Below are 17,318 nucleotides of genomic sequence, written 5' to 3' on the forward strand. Positions count from 1 at the left end.
GCAGGCTCTCAGGGTATGTCTACCCTGCAAAGGAAACCCACAGCTGGCCCATCCCAGCCAATTCTGACTCCTGGGGCTCAGGCTGTGGGGCTGTTTCTTTGCTGTGTAGACTTCTAAACGCAGTCTAGAGCCTGGACTCTGGGACTCTTCCAGTCCATGGCATCCCAGAGCCTGGTCTCCAGCCATGTAACTGTATGCTGCAATGAAAAGCATACTCACTGCAGCTTGTAAGTAGGCATGTGAATGTTTAACCGGTTAACTAGTGGGTGGTTGGAGTAGCTCCCCATCTACCCATGGGCCAGGGGCTGCTTCAGCCCTGACGGGCGCCCACTTCAGACATGGGCCGCTCTGGCTGGGCTGGAGCAGCCCCTGCCTGCAGCGGGCCCGGTTAACCCAGTAACAGCTACATTCCTAATTGTAAGTACACATCAGCTCCAGGAGCAGGGAGGCAGTAGGAACACTACATTGCTAAAAACATCAGTATAGAGAGAGAGGCATATGTTGGGCAAGTCGAGAGCACATAGGGTAAGTATTCACATACATACCCACACCTTCACGCGTGTCTTAACTAAACTATGCCTCACAGTCTATTGCTGTTTGTGCCCGTGCTAGGAGTAGGGGAGTTGCCTATGTATGTACACTAGGGATGTAAACTCTTGCTTTAAATGTTAACTGGTTAAGCTATACGCTTAACCAGTTGGGTGGGGAGCCACTGGAATGCCCTCATGCCCAGGCTGGAGCAGTGTGCCTGGCTGGTGAAGCGCACCACGCTGCTGGCGTGGAACTGCTCCAGCTCAGTCGGGCGCCTGTTAACCAGTTATTGGTAAGCATCACCCATTAACATCCCTAACCTGTCCTAACTGAAAAAAGCATGCAATGTAGCCATGCCAAAAAGTTGGGTTGGGAAATAAGTGAATATTGCACAGTGGACATTTCTTCACTGATGCAATAGTTAGCTTAGGATTTGTCCCTGTGCCTATTATTGGAGTACTTTAATTGCATTAGTCTTGATAACATCTGTGTGGTGGGTGTATGAGGGAAAGGAAATTATGGTGTGGGAGTTCATTCCCAATGTGAGGGCAGTCTCTGTGAGTGCTTAGTAGCTGATTTTTTCCATGATATATGGTGATGAGATTGGATAAATTCTCTACCTATTTGCATTTTGAACCTCCAAGAGGAGTAAAGCAACAGCAAGCACTCCAACACTTCACCAGAGCAAGGGAGTCTGTTAGTACAGAATGCTGCTTGCACATTTTCCTGTGAAGTTTTCTCCACCACCATTTTAACCTCAGAAATTATTTCCCTCATTCTACCTCTACTCTGAGTTTTTCCTGAGCAGAGATTGTCAGCAAGTTCCAGTTACCCATCCACTGAAATAACCTGAAAAATCACTGGAGATTAATCAAATGAGATTTGAATTGGGGTAAAAAAGATGGACGGATAGTGTTTTATCCTGTGCACCCAAGTTCTTCTGCCAAATTGTATGCAAATTGGCCTAAATAAGATAATATTGGCAGGAGGAGCATAGCTATGTAATACTGTAAAAGATTATTTTGAGAATGAGTATTAAACAACAATACTTAGCCTTGTTTTATCTAAATCTAAGGATATTACAGTGTGCAGAATATCAAGCAGTGTGAGGTATAGTCTCCTCGCAATCATAGAACACTAGAACTGGAAGGGACCTTGAGAGGTCATCGAGTCCAGTCCCCTGCCCTCACAGCAGAACCAAGCACCATCTAGACCATCCGTGATAAATGTCTGTCTAACCTGCTCTTCAATATCTCCAGTGATGGAGATTTCACAACCTCCCTAGGCAATTTATTCCAGTGCTTAACCACTCTGACAGTGAGGAAGTTTTTCCTAATGTCCAACCTAAATCTCCCTTGCTGCAGTTTAAGCCCATTGCTTCTTGTCCTATCCTCTGAGGCCAAGAAGAACAATTTTTCCCTCTCCTCCTTGTGACACCCTTTTAGATACTTGAAAACTGCTATCATGCCACATTTCAGTCTTCTCCTTTCCGAACTAAACAAGCCCAATTCTTTCAGTCTTCCCTCATAGCTTATGTTCTCTATACCTTTATCATTCTTGTTGATCTTTTCTAGAGCTCCTCCAGTTTCTCCACATCTTTCTTGAAATGTGGTGCCCAAAACTGGGCACAACATTCCAGTTGAGGCCTAATCAGTGCAGAGTAGAGTAGAAGAATGATTTCTCGTGTCTTGCTCACAACACTCCTGTTAAAACAAAAAACAGGACTATGTAGCACTTTAAAGACTAACAAGATGGTTTGCATCCCAGAATCTTGTTGGCTTTTTTTGTAACAGCATCACACTGTTGACTCATATTTAGCTTGTGGTCCACTATGATACCTAGATCCTTTTCTGCAGTCCTCCTTCCTAGACAGTTGCTTCCCATTCTGTATGTGACACACTGATTGTTCCTTCCTAAGTGGAGTACTTTGCATTTGTCCTTATTAAACTTCATCCTATTTACCTCAGACCATTTCTCCAGTTTCTCCAGATCATTTTGAATTATGACCTTATCCTACAAAGCAGTTACAACTGCTCCCAGCTTGGTATCATCTGCAAACTTAATAAGCGTACTCTCTATGCCATCATCTAAATAGTTGATGGAGATATTAAACAGAACCAGTCCCAAAACAGACCCCTGTGGAACCTCACTTATGTCCTTCCAGCATGATTGTGAACCATTAATAACTACTCTTTGAGAATGGTTATCCAGCCAGTTATGCACTCACCTTATAGCAGCCCCATCTAAGTTGTATTTGCCTGGTTTAGTGATAAGAAGATGAAATAATGTGCACATCCATTAATCATACCATCTAATGTCCCTGTTTTGGAGAAAACACAGAGCTCTGGGACTGGTCCTTGTAAACTCCAGTGCCTAGAATTTCTATTGCAGTCAATGGCCATTCCTAATGCAAATGAATTGCCGGACTACTTTTTATATCTCTGGACACTACTTTTCAGGGAAACAACTTATCTTTTACCTCCAAATTAATTGCATATGGTTCTCTGACCTAAGGGAAAAGATATAATCTTTCCTGATACCAAAAAGATGAAAGGACAGTTTGATGCAGAACTAAAACTTTGCTGTTGCAGCTTCTTTATTGCACCTGTTCTAGTCAATCTTGCACAGTACAGACTAATTTTGCCTTTTGCTATTTTAAGCTTGTGCAAAGCATTAAGGACTTATTTTGATACTTCACCTTCAAGCATTTAACACTCAAAGCATAAGTGTATAAAAACTGGGGTCATGCTTTGCATAAAACAAAATGCAAAAACTGATGATTTTTGGAACATCAGAGAGCTCTGCTTTCACAGTTCTTGTCATTAAAAGAGGAAACAAAATGTATTCACCACTGTAAATGGGGAGAATCCCCCTTTTTGTCATCTCAACATGGGTTGGTGCCCCAAAGTCACCATCTTTTCATTCTTCACTCAGTAGCAGTAAATATCATTCTTAACCTCCGCTTCCTCATGAGCTGCTTCTTTCTAGCACTCTCTTGCTTTTGAGGCTTCTTTTTATTCTCTATAGTAAGACCTAAGGAGACCCACTTCAAAAGGGTGATAGATGCATCAATAAAACAGCCCCTCATCTCCAAGCAAAGTTCTGGAACCCAATATCTTATCCTGTTGCTGTTTGAACTACAGCGACTACTATTCAACCAACCACTGATGGTCTTGGAGCCCTCATACCATACAGAATTCAGCTCAGGATGCGTAATAGGTAAGGAATGAAATCCTGGCTCCACTTAAATTCGTGATAAAGTGCCCATTGACTTTAACAAGGCAAGGGTTTCACCTAGTATGTGAAACAAATGTTGTTATTGAGTAGGATTTTCAGAGCACCCAGTTCCAACTGAATTTCAGTCCTTTGTAACTCCAAGCCTGTATTACTGTGTGCTAGATACCAGATGAACACGTCATAAGAGCCAGTCTACAACCCAAAGAGCTTACAGCCTAAGCAGACAAAGAAGTAGAGTTATTGTTCACAAGTTACAGATGAGGAACTGAAACAGAGAGAGACATGCTCAGGGTCACAGGAAGTCTGCAGTAGAGTCTGCCTGAAACTCTCCAAGTCAATGCCTTAACCATCCTTCCTCACTGGAGGATCTATCCCAACAGTGGCATGTATCATATGGTTCTCTGTCCTTTGGCAAGCAGAAAAGTGGCTTCAGTAGAAAGGGTCTTGTAGATGTATGAGCCTTGGCCTTTTTGAATTTGCAAGTAATACAGTAAAATTCTAGTTGTCTGGCACCACCTGGAACCCGGAAGTGCTCCAGGCAGCCAGACAATTGGAGCTGCTCTTCCCCGGGCTTCCCGGAGTCAGCGGCTGACTTGGGGACGCCTGGGGCAGAGCAGCTGGGGTGCTGCCGGGTTGGTCCCGCAGCGCCGCCTCCCCACCCCCTCCCCTACCCCAGACCTCTCATAGCCCCCCCTTCCGATAGTCCGGCATATCTGATAATCCGGCACCCCCTGGGTCCTAAAGGTGCCGTATTATCGGAAGTTTACTGTAGTTGTTTTTACAATAAACTTGTTTGACCTGAAAGGGATCCCAGTATGGTTGTGATGCACTGAACCACGCAGAGGTAAGCATCCAGAGTTGTTGTAATAGCAGCCTCTCTTATGATCATCTAAAGGCCAGTTTGTGGTGGGAGGGATAAGTCTCCATCTCTGTGAAGTGGAAGGAAAGTGAATCTGATGATCTATTTCAAAAACATGTGGCAGACCAATTGTTTCCTGTGGGGAATTTTCTGTAGACAATATCACTTGAAGCCCTTAGTCATTTTATCTCTCTCTCTCTCTCTCTATGCTGCTGCTCAAGGGTATGTCTTCACCTCAGAGTTACCTTTTGTGATTTGCACCCAAATAAACCTGGCCTGGGTGTGAGCAGCCACTCTGCAAAGTCCTATCTAAGTTTCCAGCTGCTTCACTCACCCACGTGTGGCATTAGGTGCACTTCAGGGTGCATCTCCTATGGTTCTTTGTGCTTCAGAAGCTGGACCACTTCGATTCTTTGCCACTAAAGTGTGAGATAATGTCTGTCCCTATGGGAATGTGGGAAGAATAGTGGGAAAGCACTGGAGCCTATCAGCACTTCTGTGGTTTAGCCTGCAGCCTTACTGCAAAATAGTTAGGTTACCGAGCTGAATGTCAGGCTCAGTGTTCTCAACCTTTCCAGATTGCTGTACCCATTTCATGAGTCTGATTTAGGGATGTAAAATGTCTAGTATTTAGCTAATCAAATAGTTGGTGCAATTTGCATCAACTATTTGATTAGTCGATAAGGGCACTTCCGCCATTGAAGTGTAGCAATAGCCGCAGGGCTGTTGCTACACTTCAAAAGGGAAAGTGCTGCGGGAAGCACAGGGCCAGCGGGGGGCTCATGTAGTCCCCCGCTGGCTCCGTGTTCCCTGCAATGTTTCAAAGCAGCAGCAGGCATGGAGCTCAGGGTCTGGCCCCAGGCTCCATCCAGTGCTGCCACTTTGAAGCCTCCCCCTCACCCCAGGCGCCCCTCACCCTCCCCTTCCCTCCCCCCTGCTGCCTTATTCTGATAGAGGCAGCAAGGGGAGAAGCAACTAGTCGACTAGCCTGTCGACTAGTTGTTCACATCCCTAGTCTGATTTGCCTTGTATGCAACATTTCACCTCACTTGAAAACTAAGTACTTACTAATAAAATTAGACATAAAATTCAGAATCAACAAAGCATGCTGCTACTGAAAAAATTGCTTTTTTCCTCCTTTTTGCCATATAATTATAAAATAGTGACTATCCATGTTGTACTTGCATGTCACTATAATAGAGCAGTATAAACAAATAATTGTATGAAATTTTAGTTTGTACTGACTTTGCTAATGTTTTTATTTAGCCTGTTGTAAAACTAAGTAAATATCTAGATGAGTTGATTATTCCTGGAAGACCTCTGCATGCCCCCTGAGGAGTATACGTACCTCTGGTTGAGAACCAGTATCTAACATGTGGTGTTGTGCAGAGCACTGTACTTATGCAGGTTGCAGTCAGCTGGCAAAGCTGCATAAATGGGGGCAACTCCCAGAGACCAGATTTAGCCCTGTTGGTGGTACTTAATGGAAAAGATTGCTAGATAATGGGATCATAAGGAGAATACTGTTCTAGTCTGTGGGAAGACTCCAGCTCCTTTAGGGTACATCTGCACTGCAGTTGAATGTGTAATGCAGATAGCCAGACCGACACAGGCTTTAATCTGGCTAGCAAGCATAATGATAGCAGTGAAGACAGAGCAGTATAGAACCTAATGCAGACCAGCAACCCAAGTACATAGGGTTTCTAGCCCAGGCAGAAGCTCACACCCCCGTGTCTGTATTGTACAGTTAAAGCTAGCATGGAAATGCTTATATGAACTGCAGTTGCACCTCTAAATTACAGTTTAGACCTATCTCACAGAGGTAGCACTACATTAGTTTTTATCTGGAAAAACCATGAAGAATCCTGAGGCACCTTAAAGACTAATAGATTTATGTGGACATAAGCTTTCGTGGATAAAAACCACTTTATCAGAAGCATGGAGTGATATTCGCTCAAAATCATTAGTCACTTATGAAAATCTTGCCTCTGGACAATTATTTTTAAAGCATCAATCTTATACTAGTTTTTTATTTTCCTCTCCTGCTTTTATTTGTTTGTTAGCTGTGATCAGTGCAGAAAGCCTTTCACCACAGCCTGTGCCTGGCCATGAGCTTATTACTTAAATGCTAACCACACAAGCTGAGCTGTCACACCAGTTATCCCACATCTGTTAGTGCCATTCTGCAGATAGGCCTCGTAAAACCGTGTTCCAGTACTGATAGCACACCTCCTCCCTTCTCAGAGACAGAGGCAGCAGCATGGCAGGGGCGGGCTGCATGTAACTGAAGGTTAACAGAAGAGCCCAGGCTCATCACTTAACCATTTAAACCAGTGTTTCTTCAGCTTTTTAAGACCAAGGAACACCAAACAATTTTTTTATGAGGAACACCAAGAATTTTTTTTGTTGGGGGGGGGGGGGGACAGGTTGGGGGAGAAAAAGGGTCGAGGGAGAAGTTATTGGGGGGAGGGGAAAGAGTCAGGGGAAAGTTATTGAGGGGAAAAAAGGTCACCTGCCTCTTTAAGGGCAGCCATTTTGAATTATGTTGTCCTCCGCAGCACACCAGTGTGCCGCAGAACACAGTTTAAGAAACGCTGATTTAAACTATTACATCCTTAGTTGCCCAGGCTTGTGGGTGGGAGTTGGCAGCCCAGCGCAGGGTCGCAAGCAGCTCATGCCTACGGTGGAGGGGCCACTGCAGCCCAGCCATAGGGGCAAGGCGGCTGAAAACCCCTGTGCCCACCCGCCCCTGTTAAATCAACCCGTTAAACTTAACATGTAACCAGTTACCTAATTAAATGGGATTTTATATCTCTATCCCCAAGGGCCTCTCCATTCATTTCATACCCTCTTTGCATCTCAGCAGGCAGTCACGCTATTGAATTGGGAGTGTCTCAGTATTGCCAGCTGCAAGAGATCAAAAATCATGAGTCAGAGTCCCAAAAATCATGAGATTGGCCCCAAAATGGCATGAGTTTGTGTGCCATAAAGATTGCATTGTGTGTGTTAGGTCAGTCTCTTGATTTTTTTTTAATTCCCCACTCCTATGGTGTATGCATGTGACAGTTAGTGTTGCCCACACGTACTGGGTATGACCCCTGCTGTAGGAGCTCTCGCTCCCACATCTGCCCATCTCCTGCCCAGTAAATTAATCCTGTCCTACAGTACCCCATCAGTTCTCTCCCCTCACAACTGCAGTAAATCACTACATTCTTGTTTAATAGCTAATTAAAATTGTTTATTCCTCTTGTGATCTGAAGATAATAGTCATTTCAACAGGTCCAACAATCTTGCCCTGCTCAGGTCTTGCCTTTTGGTGTGGCTAGGAATGAATTTTATAAGTGAGGTGTTTTCTTTGATGTTTTTACTAGCAGTAAAGGTGCACTTTTTGAAAGTTAATCAAATGTGAGTCTGAGTAAATATGTCATGGTGAACCAAGGCATCTCATGTGTTGAATGAATATACCTATTTTAAGCTATTCGTGAGTGAGCATCTGTATAAATTATATCTTTCTGGGCATTGTTAAAAAAGCAGCTGTACATATCAGAAGACTCCTCAGAATCTTTGGAAATCTATTTCATATAAAGATGAAGAAATTATACAAAGATTAATCTCTCAGAATAAGGGTCAGCTCTCTAATAAAATTTAGATTTTGCTTAGGGAGTGGAAGTTAGGGATATGAATAGTTAACTGGTAAGAGTCCTAGTTACAGTTACCTGGCAGGTGCTAGCGCAGCCTCCCCGCCCGCCACGGGGCTTGCTGCAGGCACAGGGGGTGCTCCAGCCTGGCCAGAGCAGCCACTGCCCATGGCAGGCCTGGCCCAGTGTACCACAAGCAGGGACACTTCAGCCTGGCTGGAGCAGCTCCTGTATGGCAAGCCCAGCCGGAAAAGCATACCACAAGAGTGGGGGCACTCCAGCCTGGCCAGAGCAGCCCCAATCCACCCCCATGTAAATGGTTACACACATTGTTTGACCAGTTAACTGATTAAACTTGATTTTACATCCCTAGTAGACATTGTTCTGACTTTTACATTTCTATACCAATGTACAGAAAATTCTGACCACCTCCATTTATAGAATAGGCTAATTTTGCCATCAGTGCCGACAGGAGCAGTAACTAGGTCTGTAATTCTACAACTGTTGAAATTAAAGTTTAAATATTTATTAAGAGAGTTCTAGAGAATCTCTAACTTATCTCCTTTATTAACCAAAATACATGTGGAGGGATGGAAAGAGGAAATTCCAATCAAAGTACTGTCAGGGTGAATGATTTTACTTAGCATAGTTATTTTCTACTTTTAAGGAAAGGTTGGAGTCTATGAAGAGGCCTGAAATAGGGAGGAAATGCTATACTATACTTTTTTTTTTAACTTCTATGAAGTTCAAATTTTGTTTTAAAAAACTGAAAAACTGGCATAGTTTTGTTTTTCTCTATTTTGTTTTCTGTGGACAATCACAGTTTTCTGAAAAACAACTTAATCCTGACTTGATTGAACCAGTATGATACCACATTTAATTTCACCTGCATTTACAGCATCCATTGCATTTTTCACACACTTGATATTTAACACAGCTGAGTGCAAGAAATAATTAGTTTAAATGTTTTGTTTATCAGCAACAGAATCTGTACCTTTAGAGGTGATTAATCTTTCAGAGGCAGGTTTAAAAAGGTGAAGACAAGGTCATGATACACATTTCCTATTGTGACTTCACTTAGAACATACATTATGTTTAAGTGTGCTTGACTTTTTCATTTAAAAAATGGTAATCAAAACACATTTTATTGTATTTTCAGAGTCCTAACTCAGTCATGATTGCCTTGGTAATGCTGTTGAACATTGGTTTAGCCATTCTTTTTGTCCATTTTCTAACTTGACTGGATTTAGAAAAGGTAAGAAAAATCTTGTGTTTTATAAAAGAATTCACCATATCCAAATTAGTTTGATTCCTCAGTTCAAATTATAAAGATTTTCAAACTTTTAATGTTTTCTAATTTAATTTTAACTACACCTGAGTGTGATTCAACATAGTAGCTTAATCGTATAATTGTTTTGATCCTTCAGTGATGTAATGACAACTAGTGGTGTTAGCCCACAATTCTCTGCAGTTGTCTCATCAGCCTTTTAAATGGCACCAGTCGTACTCAGACACAGGGAAGGAGGCTTGGAATTAGGATGGGACGCAAGAGAGATGACACTTGGAAAATTCAGCCAGGGGGCCTGATCCGTTTCTCTGCTGATGGTTTGTGGCTTTGGGGTCCTCTGGAAGCTGAAGCAAGCGGCTGTGTTGGAAAACAACAACAAATCTCCTGAAGCAGCCCAACCAGTGAAGTGCATTGGCTACTCCATCTGTTCCAGCAGTGTGACACTAAACTGAAATGTACGGAGCTGCACTTTTTGTTGATGGAAGCTAGCAGCTGCCTTACTATTTTATCGTCTGATGTTTTTAGTAGGGAGATTGGAAAACGACTGCCAGAGGAATGCGGTCAGAGGATTCAGTTGCTGTGGAAGTGATTCCAGCGTTCACTCCTCTCTCATTAGAAGAAATAGTTAGCAGCATCACTCACCAGTCTTATTCCATTACCTGCTGCTTTTAACATCTCCTGCAGTGATCTAGGAGATTGAATTTCATTTGCTTGTGCATGATTCTGTTTTTGCTGTTTGTTAAACCTGATGTATAGCCATAATTAAGTATGTAGTGCAACCTGAGGAAATATACTAGTTGCATCTAGCAGCAGACGTTAAAATCTATTATACATATATATTTTTTTATCTGAAGGTACAAGAGTTTAAGATTCAGCAGGTAACATGCAGTAATGGCAAAGCTGTCCTTTATAGTTTCCAAAAAATACTTAAATGCTTGTGTCAGAGCAAGCCAACCTATACTACCATGAGGATCTTCGGGCAGTACCAGGACATTATAAAAAGGAGGCAGGATATCTTGAAAAACGGGATTAAAGTTTTGCATGGTTTTTTCTCAGACACTGGTGTAATGGTAATTTGAATGATTGTATTATAATATTGAGATTTTTGCCAGCAGTTAAATCAAGTCTTGTCCAAGTGGACATTAATGACAGTGAGAGATAAGCAAGTTACTACATATAAAAATCAGGTAGATCATTTAGATCCATTATAATCATTATCAGTTTGATTACTTTAATCTCTCTCAAGTCCGTATATAATTTTGCTTCAACAAAAAAAGGAAGAACCACAGAAATTTTCACTTGGAACATTTGTCTTAAGTAGTTTCAGTCCTATATTATGTTGATGTGATCAGTGTTTTTTCACATGCCATTACACAATAATTATGTACCCTACATTACTCAAAAGCATGATTCTTTACATTCAGACGTTTAGGTGGTGTGATAATTTTAAATTAAAATATTTACTTTCAAATAAAAAAGCAAAGGGCTTGGAATATGGTTTATTTTATCTCTCTTAGAAAAGATTTCATAATTTTTAGTTTTTGAACATGTTTGTAAACTTTATATTTGTTTGCATGGTCTAATGGAGAAGTTTCTTAAAAGCTACATTAGGTATCTTTCGATGCAGCACATAAAGTAACATAGATATGGAATGAATATTATGTATCCTGAAACAGCTCAGTTCAGGGCAATAATATGATGGTTTTTTGCAGAAGTATGTTGATAATCCTGTGGTTTGACCAGTGTGGAATAAAGAAGAAAGCAGAAAGAGAGCAAATGAAAATAACTTGTATATTTATTTATTTTTTAAAATAAAAAATCGTGTTTTACTTTTAAATTTCAGAAAATTTTTAAATGAGAACACATTTTAAGCTTACTTGTAAGCTTTGATGCAAGGGATAAATGCTCCTGCCCACCTCATGTCTCCTTACAAAAAGAGCTAATTTTGTAACTGACATTTAATTCTTACTCAATGTTTATTTAAAATACTTTATGCTCTGAAAATAATGGGGCAACAATCAGCTTCTGAAAATGTTTATAAATTTAAGCATGTTAGTACAATTTATAAATATGTATGATTTATAAGCTTTTCTAAAACAAAGCTCAGAATTGTTGGTATTTTTCTAAAATGTGCAAAGCTGTATTTTACATGAAAGGCTATTTATAATTGGTTGTTATACTGTACACTACATTTCGGACAGCACATGAAGCCTGCCAATGTACTTAATAATGTCACTTTGTCTATTTTAAAGTTTCTTGCTGTGAAAAAATGGAACTCTTTATGTAGGAGTTTCTCTATTTATAAGTCTTGAACCCAAAATGTATAATGTACATTTTCCACAAGTGATTTGCTCTAATAAAAAGTTGGTTACTAAGAGTTGTAGGTGGGTTTTGCTGTTCATGTGAACAGTATGCTACAGATACTTTCCCTGTAAAAAAAAGGGTCTTCCATACTCAACAAAAGAGAAATCTGCCAGACAGTAGGCAGAAGCCTGGCTCCTTGGAAGTCTATGGGAATTTGGTCAGGATTTTACCGAAGGAATGTCTCACTTCTAGGGTTACCAGGTGGCCAGTTTTGAACTGGACAGTCCAGTATTTGAGCTTTCTCTTCAGGAAACAAATTGAGAAAATATAAATGAGAAAATATAACTGTCCACTATTTTCTAAATAAGATGTCATGTCGATTGTGATGTCATGTCAAGTGTGTCTGGTATTTTTGTTGAAACCATCTGGCAACCCTACCCACTTCTCTGAAGAAAAAGGCTAAAACTGGTGGTTAGCTTCCTTCTATGGGTGTTTTTCCTTTTTCTCTTTAAAAATAAGATTTAACTTCTGATTTGTTGTCATTAACGGTATGACGTTAATTCAGAATTCAGTTACTGAATACAGTAAGTGAATTGTCCCTTCAGCTTTTTTGATAGCCGAGTGTTAAAAATCTTTCTCATTCTCGGGATCTGACTAGGTCACTCAGATTGAACAAGTACATTCAACACACCGTGAGCCAAAACTTTTTTTAAAAAAAGCATATACAATTGTGGTATGTATATTGCAGGGGCGGGCAAGATACCTCGCATGGCTGGATCCAGCCCGTGGACACCCTTCCCGGGACCCTCAGGCTTGCAGCAGCAGCTGCTATTTTAAATGCAGGGCTGCTCCATGTGACTCTACTCTGGAGGGAGAGGTAGATCTCCCAATCCAGTCCTTGGCTCCTATTGGCCAAAAACAGCCAGCCAATGGGAGTTGAGAGATGGAGATGGAGTCAGCACAATCCTCTCCCTCCTTGTGGAGTTGAAAGCCATGTGGAGGGAGCAGGCTGCATTTTCAATGCTTTGGAGCTGCAACAGGCAGGGAGCCCGGCCTGCCTTGGGGGAGCTGCAGGCTGGGAGATGCTTAGGTAAGCACCACCTGGCCAGAGCCTGCCTCTGGCACCCCTGCCCCTCTTGCATCCTAACTCCCTCCCCTAAGTCACCTTCCAACCCCAATGCATCCCCTTGCCCCAGATCACAACTCCCTCCCAGATACTGCACCCCCTCCTAAACTCCTTCCCTGAGGCCAGAATCCTCTCCTGTACCCCCACTCCCTCCCAACCCTACAACCCCATCTTCTGACTCGGGTCACAACCCCCTCCTTCACTCAAACTCCTGCTCGGGCCTGGCACCATCTCCTGCACCCCAGTCTCTTACCCAATGTGCCCTTCTGCACCCAACCTCCATCCTAGACCCCACACCTCCTCCACAGAAAAGTGCGGCCATTGACCACTTTCCAAAATGAGTGGTTCTTCAGTAGTTCATTAAGTCAGAAGATGGCACAGTGCATTGTCCTTTTATTGCATGGTCCTTCAGTGCATGGTCCTTCTAATAGAAGATTAACTATGCCTTTTAGAAATAATATTTAAAATCCTCTGGTTTAATGTTCACAAACACAGAAGAGGTTGAAGAACAAAGTGTTACATAGAATAAGGGATCAGGTATGCAAACTCAAGGTACATCTAGATTGCAGAATTTTTGTAGGGTACCGGAGGTATCCCGGAAAAGCTCTGCCACGTCCAAGGAACGTGTCTGCTTTTCTGAAAATTTTTTGGAAAAAGCAGACACATTTTTTCAGCATCCCTGTTAAACCGTGTTCTATGAAGAAGGGATGTTCCGAAAGAGGCTTTTTTTCCCCCAACAAATGACCCATGCAGATGGGCCAATTGTCAGAAAAGTGGAAAAAGATACTTAAATTGCATATCTTTTTCCAATATAATTTTGTAGTCTAGAGACAGCCATACTGTAGTTGAAAAATGCAAACAACATATAGTCTTGCAGCACTTTAGAGCCTAACAAAACTTGTAGATGGTATCAGGAGAAGGTAGTCAGAAGAAGTGGGTTTTGCTCACGAAAGCTCATGATACCATCTACGGCTGTGTCTACACTGGCCGCTTGAATTTCCGGAAAAGCACTGACGATCTAATGTAAAATCATCAGTGCTTTTCTGGAAAAACTATGCTGCTCCCGTTCGGGCAAAAGTCTTTTTCCGGAAAACTGTTCCGGAAAAGGGCCAGTTTAGACAGCACAGTAGTGTTTTCCGCAAAAAAGCCCTGATCGCGAAAATGACGATCAGGGCTTTTTTGCGGAAAAGCGCGTCTAGATTGGCCACGGATGCTTTTCCGGAAAAAGTTATTTTCTGGAAAAGCATCCTGCCAATCTAGACGCACTTTTCCAAAAATGCTTTTAACGGAAAAGTTTTCCGTTAAAAGCATTTTCGGAAAATCATGCCAGTGTAGATGTAGCCTACATGTTCTGTTCATCTCTAACATGCTGCGAGACCATTTGTTTAAGTTTTTCCAGTTACAGATGAATTTGGCTACCCCTCTGAAGCTTTAGATACTGTAGTTGAGACAGCTGCAGCATCGCTCTCAAATTCTGCAGCACACAAAACTTGGAGTTTTTCTGTGCAGAAAACTAGCAAGTGGAGTCTACAAACAATTTATGCAAACTTTATGGGTTACTCTTAAGGAGTGAATAGAAAGTCTGTTCTCCAGAATACTGAACTTTTAGTGTGGACAGGCCAAAGAACAGATGGGATGGGAGTGGGAAAGAATAAAAACTTATTTCTAGCTACCTTAAGAGCTTTATGTTGCTGCCCATAGTACCTGAGCATCTTCCAATGTAAAATCAACAACATAGTCCAACTCTAGGGTGTTCATGGAGTCTCTGCCTTTTGGGGGTAATAATTCTGTGTTGGGGAGATTTTTTTTTTTTTTAGATACTGACCATTTAGATTGCATTGATTTACTTTTTGTTTAGATTGATATGTGTCAGGCTAATGAGAGGAGGACTGATTGCAAGGAATATTACTGTTGAGTTATTCTGATGATGGAAAGGGTTTTTTGAAGAGAAAGGTTTTGCAGTGTTTCCTAAAAAAGTAAATCTATAAAAGATTGCTCTCCTACTTGTTCATTTCTCTTTCTTTACAACTAATCGCTACTCTTTCATATTGAGTTAAGAGATCAATAGTAGTCTTCTCCACCCACTCTGATTCTCCAGTAAATCAGATTAATCTCATATTAGATGTGCTACTTAGCCATGCTGGGCCAAATTCACTGATGACATGAGCAGATGTAACTTCAGTTACTGCATTGGAAAGGCATGTGTTTGTGTCGGTGTCCCAATTTCCCATTTGGCTCATTTCCACACTCCAAGGCTGTGTCACTCTGCAATGACTGTAATCCTAATTTTCAAACCGATACTTCATTCATTCAGTCTCCCATATAAAATTAGTGAATTGGACAGCTATTGTAGTCTTTCCTTTGTGATAGCATACATGACTGGAACCTCTGTGTACAGAGGCTACACAAGGCAGATAACTCTTCCCTGTCACCTTTATGGAAAATCTGATATTGTTTGGATTGTGAGATCCACTCCAAATGTCCTTGATAAGATCATGAAGAAGAATGGAGAGATTGCTGCAGCTGACTCCAACAGAGAAGGCTAAGGAGTCCTCTGGGGGTTCTTGATTTACATTGGTCTGTGTGGTGTGATTATTATTTTTGGACTTGAAAAATGAACGCATAAGCTCCTGGGGAAGAAACACTCTGCTGCAAATTCTTTCTTGCTCATTAGAGTAGCTTCCACAACTCCATCCTTCCTCCATCCCTTGCACTTGATATACCACACCACAGTAGGAAAGATAGAGAACCATATCTTTACATTTTACACTTAAGCTTTGTCTACGCTGCCCCTGTTTTGCACAAAAAAATATGCAAATGAGGCAAAGTGGAATATTGCCACACCTCATTTGCGTAATTAATGAGGCTCCGGTTTTGCACAAGAGCCATGCTTCCTGAAAAAAATACGGAAGAACGTCTCGCGCAAAAGCCCCTTGTGCAAAAATGGGATCTCAAATATGCAAATAAAGCATGGCAATAGTCCATCCTTTGCCTCATTTGCATATTTTTTGCTCAAAATGGGGGCAGTATAGACATAGCCTTAGAGCTTGTCGGTGTAATAGATTAAAGAGAGGCAATGTACTGTTTTTAAGCTACCTCTAGGAGACTGGCCTCTGGTTTTATTGTCATTTAAATCAAAGTGGGAGGAACAATGATCTTTTTATGCTAAAGATCATTAGAGAGCAGAATTTCAGATTTACAAAATATACTGTGTGGTGTTTCCACAACCTGGTCTCCACCAAGTCTAAAATTGCAAGCTGTGTTAATATTTATATAGTATTATTCAGCAAAACTAACAACCGCACATATATAACTCACTTTCACTGCTATTTTCTTTATCATCCTTTTTGTCTCCCTCTCTCACAGATAAATTAGGGTACTAAGAAATTCAGTTTGGGAACGTAATTTTTGAATCTAGGCGCCAGTTGGTCCCACTGGTACTTTGACACATGATCACCTGCTATGCCCCAACTCTGGCAAGGATTTTTAGCAATTCTACTGCAATAGTTTTTGCATTGAGAGTGCAGAGGGGGGTTGCCTCAGGATAGCCAGTGGTGTAATCAACTATAATGCATTTATAATGCAACCAGCTGTACTTTTTTCTAATGTCCTTTCAAATGGGATGCCTGCTGCAGGAAGTGGGATATGAGAGATTTTTTTCACCACTTTAAATCCTGGGAGTTGGCATTTAGGGCAGGAGCTGCAGAAGTCTAAATTTGATTAATCTCAGGCCAATAAAAATCAGTCCAGAATCCAGGTCAGTGTCTTCTCATAGTGAAGGTGGCCCACAGAGGGAATAGCATGAAGCAGTCACCTGTTATCACACGTATGTGGCCAATGAACAAGAAGTTGCAACCAAACTTGGCCATTAGTCAGTCTTTCTTCAGCAGGTGCAGTTGCTTCCTGTGAAGCTCAAATCAGGGGTACTGCTTTGCTCACTCTGGGTCTTCCACAAAAAGCCAGTCACAGCCCTGGATCATCCTCCCTCTGATCCTTGATGAAGTTGATCCCTCTAATTAGGATGTTCCCTGGTATGGGAGACAGTTTCATTGTTAGTTGACCCCTCAGCCTGATCCCTGTCCCACTCCAGCTTCTCACCTGAACCTGTATGTCTAATGTCCCAAGCTTCTGAGACTTCTGTCTCCCCGGATTACCTCATTTAACCCTTTGGGGCCTGTCTGAAATCCCCTCAGTGACTGAGAAATGCTCCAATCTCACCCCAAGATAATGAAGTAGACTAGTGATGAGGCCTGCCCATTACATGGGACTTCCTAATTCCCTCAACAGTCAGCTGCACATTTTCATGGGGATAGAGTTTAACATCTCCATGAATAT

At 41.7% G+C, this 17,318-nt stretch overlaps 1 protein-coding gene and 1 long non-coding RNA gene across 3 annotated transcripts in view; one reads left to right on the forward strand and one right to left on the reverse strand.

Annotated features, from left to right (window-relative positions):
- Window positions 1-11,928, forward strand: part of JPH1 (junctophilin 1) — a 127,352-nt gene extending 115,424 nt beyond the window's left edge. For both annotated transcript variants that reach the window (XM_006131548.5, XM_089776225.1), the window contains exons 5-6: window positions 9,425-9,520; window positions 9,693-11,928. In XM_006131548.5, the coding sequence (XP_006131610.4) occupies window positions 9,425-9,505 (81 nt within the window). In that variant the 3' untranslated portion in view covers window positions 9,506-9,520; window positions 9,693-11,928. The remainder of the gene's footprint in view (window positions 1-9,424; window positions 9,521-9,692) is intronic.
- Window positions 11,929-14,253: 2,325 nt separating this feature from the next.
- Window positions 14,254-17,318, reverse strand: part of LOC102445180 (uncharacterized) — an 80,686-nt gene continuing 77,621 nt past the window's right edge. Inside the window, exon 3 of the long non-coding RNA XR_012901387.2 lies at window positions 14,254-17,011. This is a non-coding gene — a long non-coding RNA (uncharacterized LOC102445180). The remainder of the gene's footprint in view (window positions 17,012-17,318) is intronic.

The sequence above is a fragment of the Pelodiscus sinensis genome, chromosome 2 (genome assembly GCF_052426305.1).
Source record: "Pelodiscus sinensis isolate ZL-2025 chromosome 2, ASM5242630v1, whole genome shotgun sequence".
NCBI classification, from domain to species: Eukaryota; Metazoa; Chordata; order Testudines; family Trionychidae; genus Pelodiscus; species Pelodiscus sinensis.